General features: G+C 41.1%; 1 protein-coding gene across 1 annotated transcript in view; it reads right to left on the bottom strand.

The window, feature by feature from the left end:
• pik3cb (phosphatidylinositol-4,5-bisphosphate 3-kinase, catalytic subunit beta) overlaps positions 1–23,967 on the bottom strand; it is a 48,082-nt gene that overhangs the window by 15,470 nt on the left and 8,645 nt on the right. Inside the window, exons 2-6 of the mRNA XM_085429117.1 lie at positions 21,111–21,187; positions 9,334–9,529; positions 5,651–5,879; positions 3,500–3,729; positions 874–1,053 (exon numbers count right to left, since the gene is read on the bottom strand). Coding sequence (XP_085285243.1) covers positions 874–1,053; positions 3,500–3,729; positions 5,651–5,879; positions 9,334–9,492 — 798 coding nt within the window. The 5' untranslated portion in view covers positions 9,493–9,529; positions 21,111–21,187. The remainder of the gene's footprint in view (positions 1–873; positions 1,054–3,499; positions 3,730–5,650; positions 5,880–9,333; positions 9,530–21,110; positions 21,188–23,967) is intronic.

Raw genomic sequence — 23,967 nt, 5'->3', positions numbered from 1 at the left:
CAGACCTAAGAAATCTATAAAACGAAATATTTCATGATTTCTACCTGGCAGTGTTTCCCAATGGAATTTCAGACGTAAATTAAAAACATTAAAAAAAAAAAAAAAAAAATATCACAGACCAAGCAACCACTTCAATATACTTAACAGAAAAACAAGAACTTACGAAGCATAACATGTAGATACACATGTATATATTTTTTCTCAGCTTATAACAGCTACCTGCAAGCTAATACTTTGGCAGTTTTGAGTCATCCATCATACTGCTCAATATCACTTAAACTTTATCATGCTTAGTTGTTTCATATTCAGAATGAACTAACAAGAAAACGTAAGCTTGCAATTGATTACTCTGAAAAATTAATGTGCAAAAAACCCCACAAAACACAACGTATAATTCTTAAGGGGAATAAAGAGTAACTAGCGAGCATATGTTTCAGCAAATAGCTGTAATCGTGCTCCAAATTGTCTCCAAAACAGCTGAAATGAGTTGTACATAAACACACTTTATTTTGATTTTTTTTAAGAAATAGAACCCACAAATAAACCTCTACTGAAAATATTTCTTAGAAACCAATTTGATGCTGATGGTTCGAGTACAACCTCATACTATTTGAACTTGTAAACATCTTTCTTTGCAATCAGAAAACAGGCTTTGGTGTGTTGCTGTCACAGTAATAACACTGCGAGACCCTTTTTGACCTTCAGTTGCGGTGGTCTCCCTATTGGTATTACTATACAGCAGCAACAACATTTTAAGAAGACTGTATCTGCTATATCTGTGCATGAACCTGAAAGTGAGACATGTAAGTTGATGTTGAAGTTCATCAGCCACTCACAGACACTTAAACACAGCTTTGATATGCAGCCACTGACCTTGTATTGAATCAGTGGATGGTCTCCACCAAGGAATTCCAGACATTGGCTGACCCTCAGTATATACTGACCCCTCCATACCGCGTCCTCAGATCCGTGGGTGGTCAGCCACTTTTTCAAAGCCTGCTCCATCAGCTCATTGGGGGTGCAAGACAATGACACCTTCAGACTGGCAGAGTCCTGCAAGAAGGGAAAATAGACAGTCAAGTGTTTATTACTGGTCAAAATGTATTTGGGACCATCTGAGAATAAAATAGCTGTTTGTTTTTTTTAAATCATCGTTTGTGTGTATATTTGGTACCCTCTATGATTTAAATACAAACATTTCACACACACACACACACACACACACACACAAGCTGCATTTGCTTGTTTATCTTAAACAGGAAGAGCACAGTAAAACAAGTAATGATATAAGATCTATAAGACCATAACAAAAGTCTCTCAATTTTCATGTGTACAAGTAACTGATACACAGAGTGAGTTCATATACATGCAATCACTTGGTACACTGATGGCTGAATTCATTCAGGATTTCCACTGATGTGTGTTCAAATACGTGTTAGCCTCCATCGCCTTATCACAGGGAATCTACCAGGTTTGCTGTGTGACCGTGAGGCTCACTGCGTCATGCCATTTATAGCACAGCACTGACCCGATACCAGAGATGGAATTGCTTTTAATTTCCTGGTGATTTAATAAAAACATCCTTCATTAGTAATTTAAAAAAAAGCGACCTTAGCTGCATTAGTGAGGATCTACACACAGCAGAGATATTAAAAGTTTTTCTAATTAGAAGCTGGTAACTATAAAAGCCATATTTTAAACGCTAAAATGAGACTTGATTTGGATACTGACGTGAACATGGAGGAGGAAGTCGGTCAATGATTTAGACAGTCCACACCAAACCCTGGTTATTTCTGAACAATAAACGACACCACTGCACTTCCTGTCTATAATGTAGCTTATTGTGTCTGATCTCTTAAAATAAGACTTCCTGCCAATGTTCACCCGAGTGCGGTGGCACAGATGGTCAGTCTTTGTATTATGTGCATGTGTGTGCCTGTGATGTTGATCAAAGCTGATATACAGGAGTCTGGAGGGATGTGACCATCTGTTTTATTATTAAATAATATTATTTCTATTACAGAGGCAAAGAGAAAGGCCGAGACAGATGGAGGGACATAGTCAAGTGAGTTCAGAGAAAAGAAGGGAGCTCATTTTAATCAGCATTTTGGTCCCTTGAGCTGCCATGCTAATGTGTGCGTGCATCTGAGAGAATGGCATAATTTCACTGATGGTTTTGACCCACTTATTGTCGTCACATGTCTTGCTAGTTGGGCTCAATCACGTGACTGTTGTGAAGCTGCCAACTGTGAGAGCAGGGGAGAAAAAAAAAAAAAAAAAAAGAAAAAAAAAGCTGAGCTACAGTACATGTGCCTGCGCTGGTGGAGTCACATGGTTACTTTTGCTTCTAAAACAAGGTGGTTTTGTCTTCTGTAGTGGAGCAGTAAGTCACACGGTTATTCTCAATTCATTATGTATACAGAGATGTTGAACAGACAAAACTTTACACGTATATTGTAAAGCTCATTACAAAACAAAGACAGCTTCTTTGTTAGCACTCATGCTATCTCTTTTCAACACCAAAAATATTACTCAAGTGTCTTTTTGTCTACTCTTGCTGATTGCAGTAGAAAAACGATAGAATAGATATAAATTAGCCACAATTCACTGAGGATCCTTCTCAGCATCGTGCAATATAAGCACAAAATGAAGCAACACGAGGATACATTATATGAACTTGTTTTAAAAATAGAAATTAAGAATTAATGTCAGAGCTGTCAAAACCCTCAGGAAAGGTCTAAGATCATCCAAAATAAGTTCTCTTTTTGACTTATTCCTACAACGCTAGTGCAGAGCCTGTTGAGAGGAAGTATAACAGGTTTTATTGATGCTGTAAAAATGATTAAAGCTGATGTTTTGAAAAGAGGACAGCCGTAAGAGGTTCAGCGATTGTGGTAGAAAGACCAGACTGGATGAGGCATTCTAAAGAAAGCTGCAACCTGTGAACTACATGATTGAGTTTTTCATCACAAACCTTGCATTTATGAAATTACAGGACTATAATAAAGAAAACACTTTTTTACAGAATGATTTTGAAGTGAAGGTAAAAACATCTATTATCCTGTTTAGGCCCATTTTGAAACAGAATGGCTCTAAAGCTGTGCAGGACTCATTTATTCCAACCCATGTTTATGCATCTGAATGAAATGAAAATGTAGCCTTCTTTGATAATAAAAAAAAAAAACAAAAAACAAAACAAAAAGACTAAACTAGTAAAGACTAGTTTTCTGTTCTACTTTACAGGCATTTTTAAATGCTTTTTATACCCAAATTTTCTATGTAACATTCACACTCCAAAGGACTAACTTGAGGTTCAGTATCTTGCCTAAAGATACTTTGGCATCCATACTGGAGCACCCAGGGCTCGAACCACCAACCTTCTGATTAGCAGACCTGCTCTACCTCCTGCATCTATAGTTCAGTGTATCCTTTTTATTTATCCTACATAAACTGCCACTGATTAAGCTACGCTGCACTGTTCTGCATTACAGACCCTCACCTGGGACTGGTCAAAGTGGATAATGACTTTCAGGTCCACCGGTGCATCGTTGACTCCGGCTGTGATCGCGGTCACTGCCGCAGGCTCCAGCTGTGGGGAGTAGCAGGCTTGCACCCACTCCGAGAATGCCATCATTTGTATTTGTTGCATCCTCTCTTCACTGATCCGAAACATCTTACTCCGAAAATCCTTCACCTCCTGGTCATTTAAGGCATCAAGTTCATGGAGACCTAGAGAACACGAGTAAAGGACACCGTTACAACATTGCAAAAGAAAGCCGTGCCACCACTTTAAGAAAGAGGGGCACTTGGATATCAGTAATTTGTCTACAAATCTAAATTGATGATTCTTAATGTTACAAGAAATCAGCGTAAAAAACCCCCCCAAAAAAAACCAAACTGACTTCAACCAATTCATCAACAACTTTGCAGCCCTTCAGTTCATCTACTGAAACAAGCTGTTCCAGCTGTTCCCTATAAGCCAGTTTATTTCTTTCTTCTGACTCACAAACAGAAGGTTTGAACAGCACATTGTGGGGGCCATCTGCTTGAGAGGAACACAGTAAAGATATTCCCTCTCTTTTACATCATACAAAGCATAACAGGTTCAATTTAAAGACTGATAATGGTCAAGTTGAGTTTTTATTAAAAATGGCAATGTGGATTCTTAGTATGGAACAAAATTAATTAGCATTTTTAACTAAAGTCAGTACGAAACTTCTGAAATAAGAGAAACGAGTAGGAAGATGGTGAATATTCCTAAAGTAACACACTTGAACACAGAGGCTTTAAAATTAATAGAAAATGCACAACCACCTGTGGGATGTTCAGTGCCAGACACCAGAAGTAATGAATGTGCATAAAATGATGACTGTCTCCATGTTGGATTACAGTAGAGCCCCTTAATATTCACACACAGAGGTATAAGTTGCTGTTGGGCTGATCACAGTCCACCTTCTGCTTTTATCACTGGATTATTATTATTATAATTTTTTTAAAGGGTACTTTTCATTCACTCTTGAGTAATGAAAACATGTTGACATTTAAAGGCATTTCACATTCATATGACCCTCAGCATTCAAGAAGGCTCTGAAGCACATTAGCTGTGTAGACCAAGTTTGTGTGGCTGCATTACTGGAGGGGGAAAACATGGTTGACACGTGTATGTGTGCCTGTGTGTGCGTGTGTGTGTGTGTGTGTGTTGACCTTCTAGACAAGCCTGTGAGGTTCCCTTTGAAACACCGCTTTACTCTTTCAAAAGCCTTTAAGAGATCAGGTCAGACCAAAGTGGAGTCGGGGGGGGGGAGAATATCAATATCACCTGAGTCTTGATCAATTACACTCAGAGCCTCTTCTCTTCTTCTTTGAAGAACAAAGGACTTCCAATTCGTAATCTCTTGGTTGGAAGAATGCTGAATGTGTGTCTGTTTAATAATCCAATGGGGCTACATTACTTCCCTTTCATTACTGATTAACCTCTCTGTTATTCTCTTCAGTAGTCACGGCATCGTTTTGCCTTTAAAATCTCTGAAAAGACTTTCCACTATACTTTACCTGCAGCCCGCTGTAATGCGTTTACGCCTGCTTTCAGGAATCACTCCCGAAACTCAACGTTACTGTGCCTTCTTTCATGTATGATAAACAAACTGAGTGTTGATCATGACGCAAGGTTTTCACCTTGCTTCAAGACTTAACACCGCTTTTCCTCCAAATAGTTAATCACCTCAGAGGACTGGGCTGTTATACGGTAGTGACAGAGCCCCTGTGTTCTTTGAAAAGGCCCAATCTTCAGAGAAAATGCAAAGTGACATGTGATGGAAGGCATGTCAGGAACACGTCCAGTCAAACATCACGCTTCTCTATCAGTTAGTGATAGAAGCCATCTGCACAGGAGCCTTGGGTCTGAATGCATGGGAGAGCGTGCTGAGTGGGAGAGCTGCTTAGCATACTGGAGGAGGTGCTAACGGCTTGTTGTGAGGTAGGAAAGATTTACAGTCCCATTTACCAGCTCTTAAGTGCTTTTCTTTATTGGAAATGTCAAACACGGAGAATAAAGGAATCTATCCGGAGCGGAGGAACGCATGTGAGAGATCTTGTGTGATAATGTACTGCTTCAAACCGAGGTAGAGTCTTAAAAGCGATGCTGCATTACCCTTGCCGATGAGCACGCCGATCTTGGAGTCCAACAGGCGCTCTGCTCGACCACAGTTGCGCATCACCAGCTTGAGAACGGGCAGGAAGGGGCGAACGTCGCACAACCGACGCGTTTCGTCCTCCAGCTCTTCGTGTACGGCTGCCTGGTTGACACACTCGAACATGTGGCTCTCCATTTCGCCGAGTGCAGGAAACAGTGGGAAGCTCTGAGCCTGCTTCCATAAGAGCTAGAAGGGAGAAGAACAAATATGTTCCACTAAGGTATTTTTGCCCCACACACAAAAAAAAAAAAAAAAAAAAAAAAAATTGTAGCCATTAGCCCATATTAAATAAATCTTACATAAAATGAGCAACTGTAATAAACATCACATTTTATTTGACAGTTTCATAAAACAAGGCTGAGAGCATTTTCAAGAATGCGAAATGGACGTGACTCATATCTTTACAACACAGTTTCTGGGTGAGGCAATCAGAGTACGACTCCCCTGCCTGCCAGCCCCTGGTGGTACACTTCATGCCCCTTTGCCCCCCACAGCCTGATCACAGGATGGGTGTCAAAGAGCGAGTCTTTTTGTGAGGAAAAAGGGATGCACTCTGGCAAAACAGAACAAGCCTCCTCTCTCCTCTCCACAAACATTCAAAACATTTCCCACAGTTACTTTCTCTGAACTGCTTTTGTGAGCAAGTGATCTCAACATGTGACAAATGGAAAACAAAGAGTTTCAAATGATAACTCATTTCCCAGAATCGCTGTAAAACATTTTGGGGAGCTCGGCTGTAGTCTGAAACATGAATGGAGGCTTGTGAATGAAAGAAGCAGTCATTCACAAGCCCACTGCTGGCCATATGATCACTAATAAAGAGTTTTGTACAGACGGTCTGAAAGCCTGCAAAAAGTTAAAGAATATTCTACCCTTTAGCTAAACTAACAGCCTCTGGCCTTTCACAAACACGGCTTCTGTTTTATTCACAGGTTTATGTACTTTTTAAAATGCAAACACGTCCGTGTATGGGTTTATACCAGTGTGCAAGGACGCAGACCTCAGTGGGGAAGAGAAAAAAAAAAAAAAAATTTCAAAGACCCATGAATTTCAGAGAGAAATCAGGACTTGCGGTCAATGAATAGCAGACACTCTGTACACACAGCAACAACCCACCTCCTCAGGCTTTAAATGGTGCCCTTTTTGGGGAAATAATGACTTTGTGTTTCAGTGCAGCACATGTTTGTTTTACACCAGAATTATAAAAATAAAAATTCTGTGCAATCCAATAAACAGCCCTGTACTGAGAGCAATAAATGCTACCTTTGCAGAAGCTGGTACATCTTAGGACTGAGCATCTGTGTTCTCATACAGTCAGTCATTACAGAAGGAATCTGATTGTGCTGTGAATGAGGGCCACACGCACACAAACACCTACGCTGACAACAAATGCCTCAAAGTTATTTTCTTAGAGTTGTGAACCTCATCACGTCTGTGACTTCTGACCTCCACTCACATACAGTGGGGCAAAAAAGTATTTAGTCAGCCACCGATTGTGCAAGTTCCCCCACTTAAAATGATGACAGAGGTCAGTAATTTGCACCAGAGGTACACTTCAACTGTGAGAGACAGAATGTGAAAAGAAAATCCATGAATCCACATGGTAGGATTTGTAAAGAATTTATTCGTAAATTAGGGTGAAAAATAAGTATTTGGTCACCTCAAACAAGGAAAATCTCTGGCTCCCACAGACCTGTAACGTCTTCTGTAAGACGCTTTTCTGTCCCCCACTCGTTACCTGTATGAATGGCACCTGTTTGAACTCATCTGTATAAAAGACACCTGTCCACAGCCTCAAACAGTCAGACTCCAAACTCCGCCATGGCCAAGACCAAAGAGCTTTCGAAGGACACCAGGAAAAGTATTGTAGACCTGCACCAGACTGGGAAGAGTGAATCTACAATAGGCAAGCAGCTTGGTGTGAAAAAAATCAACTGTGGGAGCAATCATCAGAAAATGGAAGACATACAAGACCACTGATAATCTCCCTCGATCTGGGGCTCCACGCAAGATCTCATCCCGTGGGGTCAAAATGATCATGAGAACGGTGAGCAAAGATCCCAGAACCACACGGGGGGACCTGGTGAATGACCTGCAGAGAGCTGGGACCAAAGTAACAAAGGTCACCATCAGTAACACACTACAACGGCAGGGAATCAAATCCCACAGTGCCAGACGTGTTCCGCTGCTGAAGCCAGTGCATGTCCAGGCCCGTCTGAAGTTTGCCAGAGAGCACATGGATGATACAGCAGAGGATTGGGAGAATGCCATGTGGTCAGATGAAACCAAAGTAGAACTTTTTGGTATAAACTCAACTCGTCGTGTTTGGAGGAAGAAGAATACTGAGTTGCATCCCAAGAACACCATACCTACTGTGAAGCATGGGGGTGGAAACATCATGCTATGGGGCTGTTTTTCTGCCAAGGGGACAGGACGACTGATCCGTGTTAAGGACAGAATGAATGGGGCCATGTATCGTGAGATTTTGAGCCAAAACCTCCTTCCATCAGTGAGAACTTTGAAGATGAAACGAGGCTGGGTCTTCCAACATGACAATGATCCAAAACACACCGCCCGGGCAACAAAGGAGTGGCTCCGTAAGAAGCATTTGAAAGTCCTGGAGTGGCCTAGCCAGTCTCCAGACCTCAACCCCATAGAAAATCTGTGGCGGGAGTTGAAAGTCCGTGTTGCTCGGCGACAGCCCCAAAACATCACTGCTCTCGAGAAGATCTGCATGGAGGAATGGGCCAAAATACCAGCTACTGTGTGTGCAAACCTGGTAAAGACCTATAGTAAACGTTTGACCTCTGTTATTGCCAACAAAGGTTATGTTACAAAGTATTGAGTTGTATTTTTGTTATTGACCAAATACTTATTTTCCACCCTGATTTACGAATAAATTCTTTACAAATCCTACCATGTGGATTCATGGATTTTTTTTTCACATTCTGTCTCTCACAGTTGAAGTGTACCTCTGGTGCAAATTACTGACCTCTGTCATCATTTTAGGTGGGGGAACTTGCACAATCGGTGGCTGACTAAATACTTTTTTGCCCCACTGTATGGCCTCATCACCTATAAGCTGACATCACAAGCCATTTGCAAACAGAAAAACACTCTGCCAGCCACAACAATCACCTCTGTCAAAACAGGCATTGGATAATGTCTGACTGACTGACCAGCTGTCTGAATGTTGGGCTGCAGCCTCTGTTTTCCCTTAATGTGACAGCAAGCCTACAGGCATGCAGGAACAACTACACAATAAGCAAAAGAAGTCCTCAAAGTAGGTTCCCAGTTGAATTTTATATGAACTGATTAAGTATTTAGACTAGAATAATCCTTTAATTGTCCCACAAGGGGAAATTTGGTTGTATCCACAGCAAAACAAAAACAAAAACCATATACAAACAGAACAGGACACAGAACAGAAACACTTTTTACATATTTACATCATGGACAATAATTACCAAAGCAGAGTACAGTACAGTTAAAATTAGAGTACAGATAGTGTGCAAACAGAGCAGGATACTGAAAGAGGTTTAAATAGTTGAGGTGTAATATTAACACTGGTCAAAACAAAAACTTTAAATAACCTTGTTGCTTAGGAAACCTGTGCAGTCACCAACCCAGTGACACTCACCAGTTTGATGTGCTGAATTGTAGCCTCGCGTGGAACGTCCATCTGGATATAAATACCAGTGGGAAGCAAAAAGTCCACAGTGATCTGGTCCGGAGCGTGTCCGGCCAGAGGTGAGTGTGCCGCCCATATGTCCAGGAGGTCTGTCATGGCGGGAGGCATGGCAAGAGGAAGTTAACACCACCTCAACCATAAGGACCTGGAGAGACAAACAAATTGTACACTTAAGTTCATTGTTGCTATTCTACTGTAAAAAGCAAACAAAAACAACTAACAGATGCCAAATAATGAGTAATTCCCCACCTAACCCAGAATAAGCTCGACTAACTTAAGAGACAAGCTGACAGCATTTTCAAACTGATGTAAGAGATTTGAATATGGTCAAAAGGAGATGTTTAAAGCTTTTCAAGAATAAAAGATGTACACGCATTAAACTTGTACTGCATTTCAACAACCCAGCAAACAGTTGTCACAAGTTTAAACTTTCATTTGTACAAAAAACAAAAAACCCCAAAACTGCTTCTTAGACTCCAAACACAATCCAGCCTCACCAAACAACAACACCAACTTTTTAAATCAGAGTTCCAGACACAACAACACACACACACACACACACACACAGTGCCATTTTTACGCTCATACATTCATTAGCGAGAAGTTGACAGGCGCAGATGATTCAGTGTCACTGTGTCCCTGTGACGGAAGCGCTGTGCTGAGTCCAGTGGGAAGCCGCTGCTTTAATTTGGAGGAGGGCCAGAGTGCAGAAGAATGCCCACTAAGCAAACAGAAAAGTTCAGCCTGCCTTCCCCTCATCTGACAATCTGGTGCCTCCGGAAAAAACCACACATAAAATGAAAACACTGGCAACGGGGTTCTGCATGCATAGGAATGCACACAAATATGAATCATGTATACAGACATTTACTGAATATGTCGGTAGACTCAGAGGCTGGTGCCAAAGTGAAAGCGAGCATGGTGAGGCTATTTTTGTAACAGTTCATTACTGGCAGATGCAAAAGTCTCCAAGCCATGTAATCGACACATACTATGCATATAGTCAATTCAAAGACAGGCGGACAAACTCATGCACCCACCCAGTTTACCTCGTAAAGTTCCATACAGATGGCATAAGTGAGTTTCCATCTTCTAGTGTTAAAAAAAAAAACAAAACAGAAAAAAAAAAATCCACAATCTGGTTTCCATTTGGGCCTTTGCCTCAACCACAGCTGCACATCGCACCACTTCCACCTGCATTCTCATTACGTTGTCCTCGAGTGGCCCGGGACATTAACTCTTCCTCCAGGCCACAGGGCCATCTCCATTCCAGCTCGATCAGCCCATTAAAAACAACAGCTCTGATTGCCTCTAATGGCCTTTCTCCTCTATGTTAAGTGCTCATGCAAGCCATATATGAGCAACCATTTCAGCACGTGTCTGAGTGTGGTGCATTATCTGCGGTGCATTTGGAGCCACGATCCCAGCCATTTAACATGATCAACCATGCAAATGGAATCAGCCTCGTGCGTGTTTCTGTATGCTCTGGAACTATAGACTATTGCCTTGACCAAGAAAACAAAACAAAACACCCAGATACTGCAGACAGTGTGTGCTCGTGTTGCTCTGTGTTCTCACACGACAAACAGAAAACCACAAGTAGCCACTGAGACTAACAGTCACAGGTCAGACAATGGCAAACTTGTTATGCCACAAAGGTGCGCAGTTACAAACACGAGTAACTTGACACCATGTCTGTCTGAAACACTGACAGCACAGCACCATGTTATCAGGGATGGATGAACGAGTGCATGTGCAAGCTCATCTACGCATGTAACATCCCTCTCTCTAATTATATGCTTCAAAAATGACACTTTCACAGCAGACAGCTTGAATACAGTCTCATCCTGCTGTGATGCAGACACACTCAGCCGCTTTCGCTCTCACATACCACACACACAGGTGAGCAGGGTTATTGAGGATGTGGTGGCAGTCAGCCAGAGGTCTGCTGCTAGGTCAGGTTTCAGCGGGAGGATCAGAGAAGAACAAGCGGCTTTGCAAGCTCAGTTAAAGAAAGAGCGTTTCATGTGGCAACAAACAGAGAAGCCTGAAGGGGCACATCCAGTTGGCCTGAAGTTGGCTAAGTAAACAACGCATCACGATGTTAGCCTCCATTCCCAAACTCCACAGGCAAACTCTGATGACTCCTGATGGTTGGAGGCGCAGAAATATGATCCTACTTGGATGTCCTTCGTTTTCTGTGCAATATGAGGACGATTATTAGGCAACACTTTCAAAAAACAAAGCACAAATGGATATTTCTTGTCTAACATTTCTTTATTTTGGAATTAACCTCTCACAAATGTAACAAAACAAAAAAGAAAACAAAAGAAATTGCCTGGGAAGAACACAGCTACAGTCTATTCACATCCCAGAATCCTTTAGTCTTTTGATCAGACAGCTGCCAATGCACTGGGAACAGGGTTTGTGGGTAAATCAAAGGAGACCAGTAAAAGAAGAGAAGTAATTCCTTTGTTACGATTTTATTTTATTTTTTTATTTAATTAACAAAAAGGTAACGGAGAACCCTGACTAACAACTTTTGATATTTAGCAGACACCACAACCAAGCCAAGTAATCACCGAGTTCACACCACAGAAGAAACAAAGTGAACCTTTGCTTCCTCTGAACTAGTCTGAATGTTGTGATGGCTTTCATGCCCAGATGCATTTAACAGTAACACTGGTATTACTCAGCACTCCCTTTCTAAAGCTCTCTCTGTTTAACAGTAAGAAGCCTGTGAGGCTCTCTACAATGGAGTGAGTGTGTCTGTGCATCTCTGTGTACAAGTAATTAAAAAAAAGAAAAGGGGAGCAGGGCTTAAATAAATGGTGTCTGCGTAAAAGGTCACGCCTGGTGATTAAGGGTCCTGTGACACATTTTCCTTCACACTGTGCTAAAAATAAAGATTCACAAAGAGGATCTAGGACCGCTTCACCTCTCCACTCCAAACCACTGTCCTCCCGTAAATGACTATACAGACAAATATATGCAAGACAGACGCTGCCTGAGTCAGCTTTTCCACTTCTGGGCATGCAGTGTGTACGCGTGTGTCCATGTGCGTACATTTGTCTGGATGTGGGCATGACTGTGCACAAGATTAAAAACAAGCTTCTTTAAAAACTAAAACAAAAAACCCCAACTATTAAACATCACTTTAGGCTTGGCAATTTTCTATAGATTTCATATATTTTATAAACTAAAGGGCACATTGATACATTGAAAAAGTGATTTGGTGCCATTTAAATGAGAGTCTATATATAGTTATAGTAAGCAAACAGCTTCAGCACTGATGCCAGCAGTGTACTTCTTGGTATACCGGTACTACTTTGCATATTAGCACCTGCACCACATTTCTTGTTTCAGTTTCAGCCACAAACCACAATGGCACAGAATGAAACTCAGCGTGAGAAGTTGTAGAATATAACAAAGATTATTCCCTCCACACAAACCATAGACAAAACATTCATATCACAGATAGCAAAAAAAAAAACCCTGAAATTTGAATCAGCAGTGGGAGATAACCCATTTATTAAAAAGGAATGCCTTTATGTTTACTTAAAAAGCCAAAAAAACAACAGGAAATGACTACCTCAGGTATTACAGACTGGTATGCTACCACAGAGGCAGGCATGAATCAACTGTTTTTCATAACTTTAACGCTTGCTTTGAATCAGCTACACAGTCTAGTCTGTGTGTAGGTTGACTGAAAAGCTGTTAAGATCTGTAGTAGGAGTTTATCTGGCGGCTGTGTGGATAAGTGATCAGCTGAGGTGTGTAGCCCTGGCTGTGATTCACCCATGAAGTAGTAGTAGAAGTAGTACTACTGCTTACTGTCATTAGGAGTGGACATAGGTGGTGGCTGTAGACGGTAAACACACATTCAGGCATAACGGTCACTTCAACTGTGACACACTGTGACTGTGTCGGTGATTAGACATGTTTGTGTGCACAACTTTTCAGACATATTTCCACAGAAGTGACTGCCGAGCGATGCAGCGGTGTAATATTTTTAGGTATTGTGCCAAGTATGAGACTTACTTATAAACACTTCATCTTTAAAGCATTCAATTTCTAACAAAATCAACTTCCTTTCTTTTGTACCGAACACCTTCTTGTTCATTGTCCACATGACTCATCTGATGATATAAAACCAAATCATCTTCACAACATAGGAAACGAGCAGGGACCAGAAATGAAACCAACTCACCAGCAAAACAATATTCTCAGTCACAAGACGACATCCATACTGTATCCGGGAGAAAACATGAATGAAGTGAGCGTATCTTTAGGGTTGACATGAACAAACCACATCTGGTCAGCCAAGAGTGCGCCATGTGTCACTGGCTCCTGTGACACAATGGTATACACCCACTTCTTAAAGAGGAAATAATGACACCAGACAGGAAGTGAGTGACCAAAAAAAAAAAAAAAAAAAAAAAAAAAAAAAAAAAAAAAAAAAAAAAACCCAGGGAAAAAAAAAAGTCCCAACTAGTCATTCATAAAAGCTGATGGACGCTGAATCACAGACTGGACAGGTTTTTTGTTGTTGTTTGAAAATCACTACAGAGCCAGTTTTTAAATAGGCATTTGCTGTGTAGTAGACTACCCAATATACAATACCTAGTATATGCAATGTACTATACAATATGCACAATAATACTTGCTTGTGCATAGAAAATCTGTCAAACACATGACAAGAGTGTCCACTCTGCCCACATGCGGCTCCATAGAAAGTAAATTAAGCAAATCCTTCCACATTATGTTCAAGAGTGATATCTTGGCCACCAATGAGGCCAAAACATCGCTGTTGAACATGGTATCACTTGCAATGCCTTATTCAAGGCTATATGAATAAATATTAGAGCCAAACAGTAGAGAAGCCAGAAAATGAGCATCACATCGCGATCACACCATCATCTTGTATAAACAGGTTATTACATCTTCACTGAGCCACTTTATGCCAAACTTTCTGATGCATTACAATAAAGACAATTACTAGTAAACCTGGAATCAATGTGACAGATGCTGCATCACCATTCATCCACCTTGACACTAATCATATCCAAGCCATTATGACACGGTTACATCACAGACAAGACACGAAACAACATGCAAAGCTCCATCTTCTTTAATATCCACGTCTGAGAAATCTCTTGTGACAACTGTGCACAACCACATCAAACTACATCCATCTGTGACATCATGACGTGCCACTCCACCAGATAAATTGTGACCGTGCAAGACTGCGTTTAGATGGTATCAAGTTTGAATGACAGCAAAAGGTCTAATATGCTCTCCTTGCATTCTATTTGTGTATCAGGAAGACCGGGTCATTAGCTGAGTGGAGGAGAAATGAAGCATGACAGACAGAGCAATGGAAACATCCTTTTCCTGTGCACCACAGATTGCTTTTAGATCAATGCATAATTCTCCTCATATTCCTCTCCCAAAGGGAATGAGTAAGACCCCAGGGAATTTAACTCCATGTTCAGAATATAGCAGAAAGAACGGAATGAAGATTTGCCTTCTGATGTATGGACTTAACCAAGCTCCAAAAAAAAAAAAAAAAAAAAAAAAAAAAAAAAAAAAAAAAAAAAAAAAAATGCTCAAGCCTTAAGGGCTTTGAAGGGATTTCCAAGGTTTACAAACAATATTGAAATCACTGTTTAAGTAACTGCATGGTAGGCTCTAGGTCCTGAGGTAGCAAAGCAGGCACAAAGCATGATGCTCCCTCCACCATGTTTCACAGTTATAAGGTTTTGGTGTGCAGTGATGAATTTCTTTTAGAGTGCATTTTTGTATCCCATGTGTCCACCACACAATGTCTGGGAAGTGCGCTCATAGAAACATGCTTGAATACTTTTTCTGAGACTCTTGTGGTACCCTTACATCTTTCCATTAAGACTTTTAGATTAGATTGTGCAGGATGACCATTCCTTAGGAGAAGGTCATCTCTGAGTTCATGAACACTCAGGTCTTTATAAGTGTTTTTAAATCCTTGCTTTGGTTGGTGCATCATTATTAATGAGACCTGTGAAAGTCATCACAGTTTTGCTTGCTCTAACCAGAGACTTTATCAGTAACCCGATTTTGAGTGGAAGTATGGGTTGTAGAGATGATCTAGCCAAAACCCTTCCAATCTCATCCCCTTCATCAACTGGTACCTTTTAAAAGAGGACACATTTTATCCCAACTAGAACAAATATGTTCAATGAAAGTACAGCTGGTTCTCTTAGGTTAGGTTTGTCACGTTCAGCATGTCTGAGTGTAATAGAAGATGTACATTTGAATATTCATGTATGCAAGATGTAACTATATTATAACTCGCATACATGTAAAGATGCAACAAGCCTATGGGGTAACTATGCCGGGGGGAGAGTGGTTGTCTCATTATCACATGGTCTGTGGTACACACCCTAGTTTCTTGAGTCCACATAGCAAAATGTCCACCCCGATTCCACCAGTTGGTTTTCAGCAGTATACATATTGGTAGGTGCCCAACTGCCAGAGAACAATGAAAATACTTGTAATTATTAACATAATCATGCTTCAGTGGTGCAAGCCATCATATTGGGACAGTGGTGAATCACTGAGCATGTTTTCCACGAGAAGATAAAGTAGCAGAAGCAACAAAGTGTGGAGGGAGCAATGAATAAAGGAACAAATACGCGGTGCAGATCCAACAATTAGTCCTGTAACGCTGTTGATCCTTTCAAAATACCGACTGTGTTAAGTAATATTAAGCATTAAGCAATAATTACTACAAATGAAACCAGCATAGTGAAGATTTTGAAACGCTGAATAAGTGTTCACCTTTTTAGCTTCATCACAGTCTGTGTCTGTGAGGAGGCAGGTGACAGAATAGCGGGTGAGCTCGTCTGATGTGCAAGTGTGATGTCCCACAGAGCCTGATTCACTTCTCAGGCACGAGACAAATAAGGACAGACACAAGTTACGTACAGATATAAATACAAGCAGCGCCAGCACAGATCTCTGTGACTATACTGTCAGACTTCAGGGCTGAGAGCAAAAAAGAGGGAATGTTAAAGACTATTCAGGAGGGTCTGAGAAGCAGTCAGTTCTGAGATGGCTGGAAAAGAGAGGAGAAAAGATGATGAATTAAAAAGGGAAACAGGTGCAGTAGAAAATAAATGGGAATGTTAAGTTCATGAGTTCACTAAAAGACTCCAAAAAAAAAAAAAAAAAAAAAAAGGGGGGGGGGGGGGGAGAGAGACAAAAACAAAAAACAGACCAATCCGTGATAGACAATGAGATAAAAAGAGATAAAAGGCAGAGATAAAATGCAAAATGTGACACAATGTGTGACTGTAGTGGGTGGACCAAACTGGGCCTGAAGTCCACAATAAGCCTCTGTTTTTGCCAAGTGTGTGCGCGCATGTTTGTATGTGTACGTGTGTGCCACCAAGGCTAGTCCCGTGCCCTGCACAAACACTGCCCTTGTGTTGCCCTTGCCCTGCCAGCTTGGCCTCGCAGACCAACAAACACATACTGAGCAGTAAAAAACACAGGCTGAAGGGGGGCATCGTCGTCACACAGTGCTAGCCATATTTTGCTGTGTGGGATGTGCAGCCTCAGGCGGCTTTCTCACACCTTCAGTAGCTTTCACACGCGCACACCGGGGTCATCAGCATATGTAAATAAATTGCTTTGTAAGAGATACTTTAAATACAACACTGGAAATCCAGCTTTCATGTGAGACATGCAAACAAACATACCCAAACATAGCTGGTGCTAACCATACCTTTGTTGAAAAGCTAAAGATCTATGCAAACTCTGAACACGACCACATACGACTATTCAAAGCAAGTTCTGATACTAACGCAAAAGGCAAAAGGAAGCCCTAGAGGGGAAATAAACCCCTATATACAGAGTTAGCCTTGCCCATCTAATTCTGTGAAAGAGGAAATGAAAAAAAAATTAATCGCAAGCATATCTAGACAAACTACTACACCTCTTGTCCCCTTCTCTTACAGAAAACTTTACACAGACAAAGTATACTCATGGAAAATGTTTAGGTTCTCTTTCTTAAATACACACGATGTCATTAAAACAGGAATCAAGTATGTTTTGAATACTTTATAGCAAGCTACTTCCTTATTTCTTTTCTTTAAACCAATTTGCATAACAGAAGCCTGAAAGTCTGACTTTCTTTGGAATCACCATCCATTAAATCATAGACGACATACTGGAGGTGGCCCGGCTAATTCTTCCCATTTTGTAGTTAGCTGTTCTACAAGCTGCTCTGTGAGGGTGACATAAGGATTAGCCTTTGTTCGATTTGACACAACAGCTTCTGTTTTTGAAAAGAACAGAGAAAGCTTTCCTCGGAAACTCTGACAAAGAGGAAACAATGAACAGCTATGATATGAGGGAGTGAGCATGTTGGCCACCTTATTTATATCACTTGGGATCAATTTATTCCTACTGATTACAACACTTACCTTCCTTGAAAGTACATCTTCTCACAGTTGCCACTGTAAATGAAATTCACATGGTCATGTCTCCACTTTATCCAATAAGGGCTTGGATTTAGTTTTAGATGTGTAGCCGTATACCCGAGATTTATTTATAAATCGTTATGCTGCTATGCATCTTCTGGACTAGCTATAGAAAATATAAGACAAGTGCTACCTCACACAGAATGAAACGCTCCAAACTTCAGCATTAAGGTGTCGATGCTGTAATTGCCGCCTGTGTTAATAAATATGGCAAATAAACAGACAAACCTACAAAAAAAAAAAAAAAAAAAAAAAAAAAAACTAACCTCCCACTGCTTTTACAGCACCTGCATGTGGCCTTCTCTTATCTTACCCAGGATTCTTGTTTTGCGTCTCCCTCCACCCACAGACAGCTCCACCACAGCCCCCTGGGAAGGCCATTTGCTTCAGCTCTATTTATGACAGGCCAAATGTACAATCGTCGGGTCACTTTGTCTCACAGAATTCAATGAAACAACAAATTTATCGACAAAACAACACAGCTTACTGCGGTTCAGGTGACTGTCAGAAGAACAATTGACTGCAACAAGATCCTTTCACAGGGAAAAGCCCGAAAATAGACTTGAAGAAAACCCCAGCCTGTCACATAGCCTCCACAGGACTGCAGCAACTGATTATTTTGTGAAAACAGTGGAAAGAAATAGACAAATATAACACTAAGCTGCTGTGAAATGTAGCAGGGATGGCACACACAAACAGAGCTGAGTTTTCAGCACTCGTCTCCCAGCCATTTATCTCCCTCATAAACAAAGAGCCACACACTGGCAATGAATGAAACTCACACAAGCCTGGAAATGGAAGACATTTCTTGGCTCCAGCTATCATTTCACTGTAGAGGTGACTGGGTTGCTGGGAACACTTAGATCCGGTAAATGACACGCTGATGCCCGCCTCTTCAGTTTATGCATCCATCTGTTTGTCTGGGCGGCTCGACTCTACACTCGCTCATCTGCATCCTTTTTGGCGTCTATTAATACAGAACTCAAGCTAATGCTAACCACACACACACACACACACACACACACACACACACACACACGTTGCGGTGACAGAAAACATCATGTAGCATGCGAGGGCACTGTGTCTTTCCACCCATCTATAATTAGATAAATACAGAAGTTCTCGTCCTATTGTCCAGATAAAAATCACACACACAAGTCTAATTATATGCAACCTCTGTAATACCACGGGGAGAAAGGTCAATGCCATAACGATAATGCCAAGCAAACACACTCCTAAGAATAAGCTTAAGGGCTGGGCTTCCTAGGATTGTGTGTTATAGGGTTATAGCCACACTGATGTTAATATTTGAAGCAAGAATGCGAACACTTGAGGTCATTTCTGTGAAAAACAAAAAGGTCAGCACAGACTGACCCTCAACTGACTTCTGATGAAACATGGAAACCCTCCAATACAGTCGTGTTAGTGGAAAGATATGGAGAAGTAACACAGCATGAGTAATTGGATTGAGCTATTTTTCCACATTTGAGTGGGAGTGAAGGATGAGGGGGAGGGGAGAAACGGAGTGCAGGTAGGAGGCGACCGTACCAATTACTGGTGATTACTGGCCACAGACACCAACCGTATGAAATGTGGTTATTAAGCAGACAGATGTCAAAACTGCACCTGTAAAGCCCTAGTTATGCAGTGCTGTGATTGAGAGGAGAAGGATGTTAACCCAGTGTTTACTCTGTCAGCATTCGCAGCTAGCACACATCATTGCACACCCGCAGATTTAGACTGTGTTTGTACCTGGGCTGTGTTCATATCCATACATGTGTATGTACAACATGTGCGCTGCGAAAGGGGACACAAGCAGGCTTCATGAAGTGAATTACTAATTAAAACAGTTTTTGAATTGCTCTTCTGCAAATGTTTCATTTACCACATACTTAGAGCAAACAAATCCCTGCGAAAAAGTCAGATGCTTCTCCAGGGAGTCCAACCCTGTGGATGAACCCCACCACCACTTGAACTACAGCTGGGAGCTGTGTTCAAGTGCAGCCTGGTATAGAGGCACGTGAGCCAGTTATTCTCCTGCTTAGAGTGGCCTGCCAGTTCACAGTGGATCTCCAGAGCAGAAGGATGTCTGACCCTGGAATAAGATCGTATCCGAAGAAGCAGCTGCACAATTTCCAGGGCCACTATAACAGCCAGGGAACCAGGCAGTAGGGAGCAGACAAGATGGGAAGAGCCAAAATAAGACCAAGAGGACTTGAGAGGTTCACTAGTAAACTGAGAATTGTTCTGACAGATTGAAATTAGATTAAAAATGCTGAAACTATCTGCCACAGCTACTTATCAGGCAGTTAACAAACGTAGGCAACCTGCCTGTGTGTGAGAAACACTGCATTTTATTCCCATTTATCACCTGGACTAGCAAGCACCATCACAAATCTGCTGATTCTCAGTGGAGAACTTTTGAGAAGGTTGACTTTAGGACTAATTTCTGACCACTTATTTTAGACTTTTTGAAAGAAGTTTGTCAAACTGCTTCATCTCAGTCTACTTGTAAAAGGAAATGAAGGCATGAGCGAGGACAGAAACAAAACAGTCAGGGCTGGACTGATAAAATGAAACCACTAATGCTGAGTGCACTGCATGTCAGCAACTGTTAATTTTATATGCTGTTCATCAAATCATCATGTGTGTTCTTAAAAAAAAGACTTACAGATCAGCTCACAGAGCCACCACTTCCTGCACTGAGGACAATATTACATAAACAGTCTCAAGCCTGGCTGAAGGTTGTACAGAAAGGAAATGACTGCCAAGGCCAGCGGCACCTTAAATGATTTTACAACATTAACGAAAGTCAAGTGAGAAGCAAAGGGGGGGGGGGGGGGGGGGGCAGTAACACCACACCTAGCTGCAGTGACATGAAAATAAACAACGCACGACTTCGATTTTGTTGTACTGTCCAGACAAGATCCACAGTAATAAAGCCCAGAAAGGAGGATATAAAGGATCATAAACCAAAAGCAGTGAGTGTACCAAGATGGTGTAACACTGATCTCTAACAGGGAAGTAAGGTATGCTGGCTGGCTTCCACACATTCCCCGCCTGTCAGGACGAGGCCTACTCGCCCAGATTCCAGCTAAGACTGAGCGCTATTCCTCCTCTTCCACATGCACACAGCAGCAGAATCACAGGTAAAATAGGTCAAGGAATTACAAGATACAGCATGTTTACATGCACATGTATTACCAGTTTCCTGAAGTCACTTATTTCCTGTGGCTCAGCTCCTGGCTGGGGGGATCTGGATAGCTTCTGGGACACTGCATCTGATAAAGAAAAAGAACAAAGTGTCAGGGTGAGGGGAAAGCACTGAATGTTGTTACTCATTTCTGTAGTTGTTTTTGTGGACCGAGAAAGTAAAAAAATAAATAAATAAATAATTAATTAAAAAAAAAAAGATGTTTAGGTGATGGTAGATAAACAGGAAATATAAAAAGGGATTTAATACAGAAAAACGGAAACAGAACGAGACTGGTCCTGTAGGTGAGAAATTATACCATTAACAAGTCTGTCAACCTGGTGTTACCTCCATGGCCCAGCTGACCTGCAACGTGATATAAAACAGAAAAGGCTGAGCACTGAAACCAAAACTTCCTTACTGACCCTCTTAACTGTCCTTTTCTTACAATCCTTTCCTCTGCCGCCTCCATCTATGACAGGAATGTCAAACTCATTTAACACCCTGGTCTACTCACAGCCTACTTTGAGCTGAAGTGCCAGACAGGTGAAACTCCCCATCAGTCAATGTGAGGAAGTTATTTCACAGAGTAAATGTGTAGTTTAAGAAGGTTAATTTCAACAGTGTGTGTCGGTTTCTGTAAACAGACACACACTGTGAAATAAAAGCACTGTAAGCACGACTCTTTGGGCTTAAATTATAATAGATTATAAATTATAAAAGTTCTGGCATATCATTCCATTATTATTATTATTTTACTGCCAATCCACTGCACAAACTGATTTTTCTATATCAGTAAAAACAAAAAACAAACCCCCATTTCTGTTATTTAACTGTTTCTATAAATAGCCATGAGGAGGAATTTATAACTGGGAAAAGCTGTAAAACCTATGAAAACATTTGTGGGCTGGGTTGGAGTCTTTTCTGGGCTGATTCTGGTCCCTAGTCCTTATGTTTGACACCCCTGTTCTATGACGACTGTCCCACTCCTCCAGGACCTGGGAGCATCAGGGCTCCCAGGTCCTCGAGGAGACAGTCTGACCAACAAGGCACACTGCCTGTCAAGAACAGTCATCCGGCAGGCATTTGTAACTTTTGGAGCAACAAGCACATGTGTTATCTTTTGAACACTATGACTGAAAAACAGCAGTGGATGACTCACCTCATTCTAAATATATGTTTTATCAGTTTAAACAGGGGAAATTATTGTGAGTGGAAGGATAAGGTTTGATGCTTAAACAAAATATTGGTCAATATAATAAGATACATTTTATTTATCCCAAAAGATGGTAAATTAACAGAGTCAGTAAGCCCTTCAAGACGTAATCCGGAGTGTTACAAAATAAAAAATAAATTCAGTAAAATAAATAAAAAGCAGACTTATTAATTCTTTCCCACTTTTTAAAATGGCAAAATATAGAAAACTCTGTGGTACCTCAAAACCTTCAAACAAGACTTCCTGACCTGACCTCTGTTTGTACTGTATATAACACCTCAAGCAGTGATATGCATGGGTCTCTGTATCTGTACACCGTCTACAGTTCAAAGAGCTGTAACTATGGAAGCCAAGATGTGAACCAGGCAATATGGCAAACAAATATACAGCATCTAAAAAAACAAACAAAAAAAAAAAAAACAAACAAAAACACCACACTGATGACACGCAGTGCACACAATGACTGAAGCTGGTAAACTTCCGTTTTTTCCCCTGTGGTTAAGACACTCTCCTGTTTACTAGGAGAAGAACAACTGCAGTGAGCGTGTGTGAGACTCGGACATTTCAAGTAAGAATGAGTATACTTATGAAAGTGCAGAGAATAAATTCATAGAAAGAGGTAAGACTTGGCTTTTCACCACAAAATGTGTTTGTACTCACCGCACACAGATACAGGAGAAAGGCACGTGGGGTGACCAGTTCCAGGAAGTGTGCTGTTTAACAGTGATAAAATCTCAGGCCAGAGATGGTCAATGTTTAACTCCTTGACTGGATTTGACTCAAAGTATCACATGATACACAGCAAGCGTGTGTTTGAGATTTTAGGAGAAAGCTCCAAACCAGCACAGAGGGTTCACTATGGAGTGATTCAGGGATGACGTTTATGCTGAAGGGCAAACCCCAAACTTAGCCTTTTCATTGTTCAAAACAACTTCACTGTAATGCCAGTGGCTGCCAGTTTGTTTTTGGGACAGAGTCGAAAATAACGTGTTTAATCGCAGACTCCAGAGATATCACTCAGCACAGATCTCTGGTTGAATGTCACAGATGATGCTTAAGTTTGGACTCATTAACTCACCACCACTCGTGTGATTTTCCAGGAACTAGAAAATTCAGACAATAATGTCGCGTTTAATCTGTAACACGCATTCAGGCATTTTCTTCTCTCAAATGACAAAAAGGACAAATGACTCAAATGACTAAAAAGCTTATATCATTTTGACATTCTGCCATCCTCTTGCACACGTAAACAAGACCACTTTAAAACAATTGCAGTGAGAACACTAAGATTACAACTACACCTGACAAATAACTACTAACTAAATAATAACCAAGCAACTATTCTGACAAACAGATTTTGCCCCTTAAACATCCATTTTAACTGAGTAAAGGAGCCCGTACTAGCCTCGTCAAATCACTGATTTCATGAGAACTGATATTTGAGCATCAAATCTGTAACATTAATGGCGTTTGTTTTCCCCTCTGGTGTTGAAGGCAACAAAGGTGCCGTAAGCCCTGCACACAGTGCAGAGCCTGATGGAGGAAGAGTGCTGAAAGCTGTAAAGGGATTTATAACAAGACAAAAACAAGGGTATGACTGAAATGGAATGCAGAACAATGATCGTTTTATTCTGTTTAACGCTGGAAGAGAA

This window comes from Rhamphochromis longiceps, linkage group LG14 (genome assembly GCF_057381845.1).
Source record: "Rhamphochromis longiceps isolate RC_006_pf linkage group LG14, R_longiceps_female_GT1.1, whole genome shotgun sequence".
Classification (NCBI taxonomy): domain Eukaryota; kingdom Metazoa; phylum Chordata; class Actinopteri; order Cichliformes; family Cichlidae; genus Rhamphochromis; species Rhamphochromis longiceps.
Note: the sequence above shows the minus strand (reverse complement) of the source record. Positions and strands in the feature narration are given on the sequence as shown.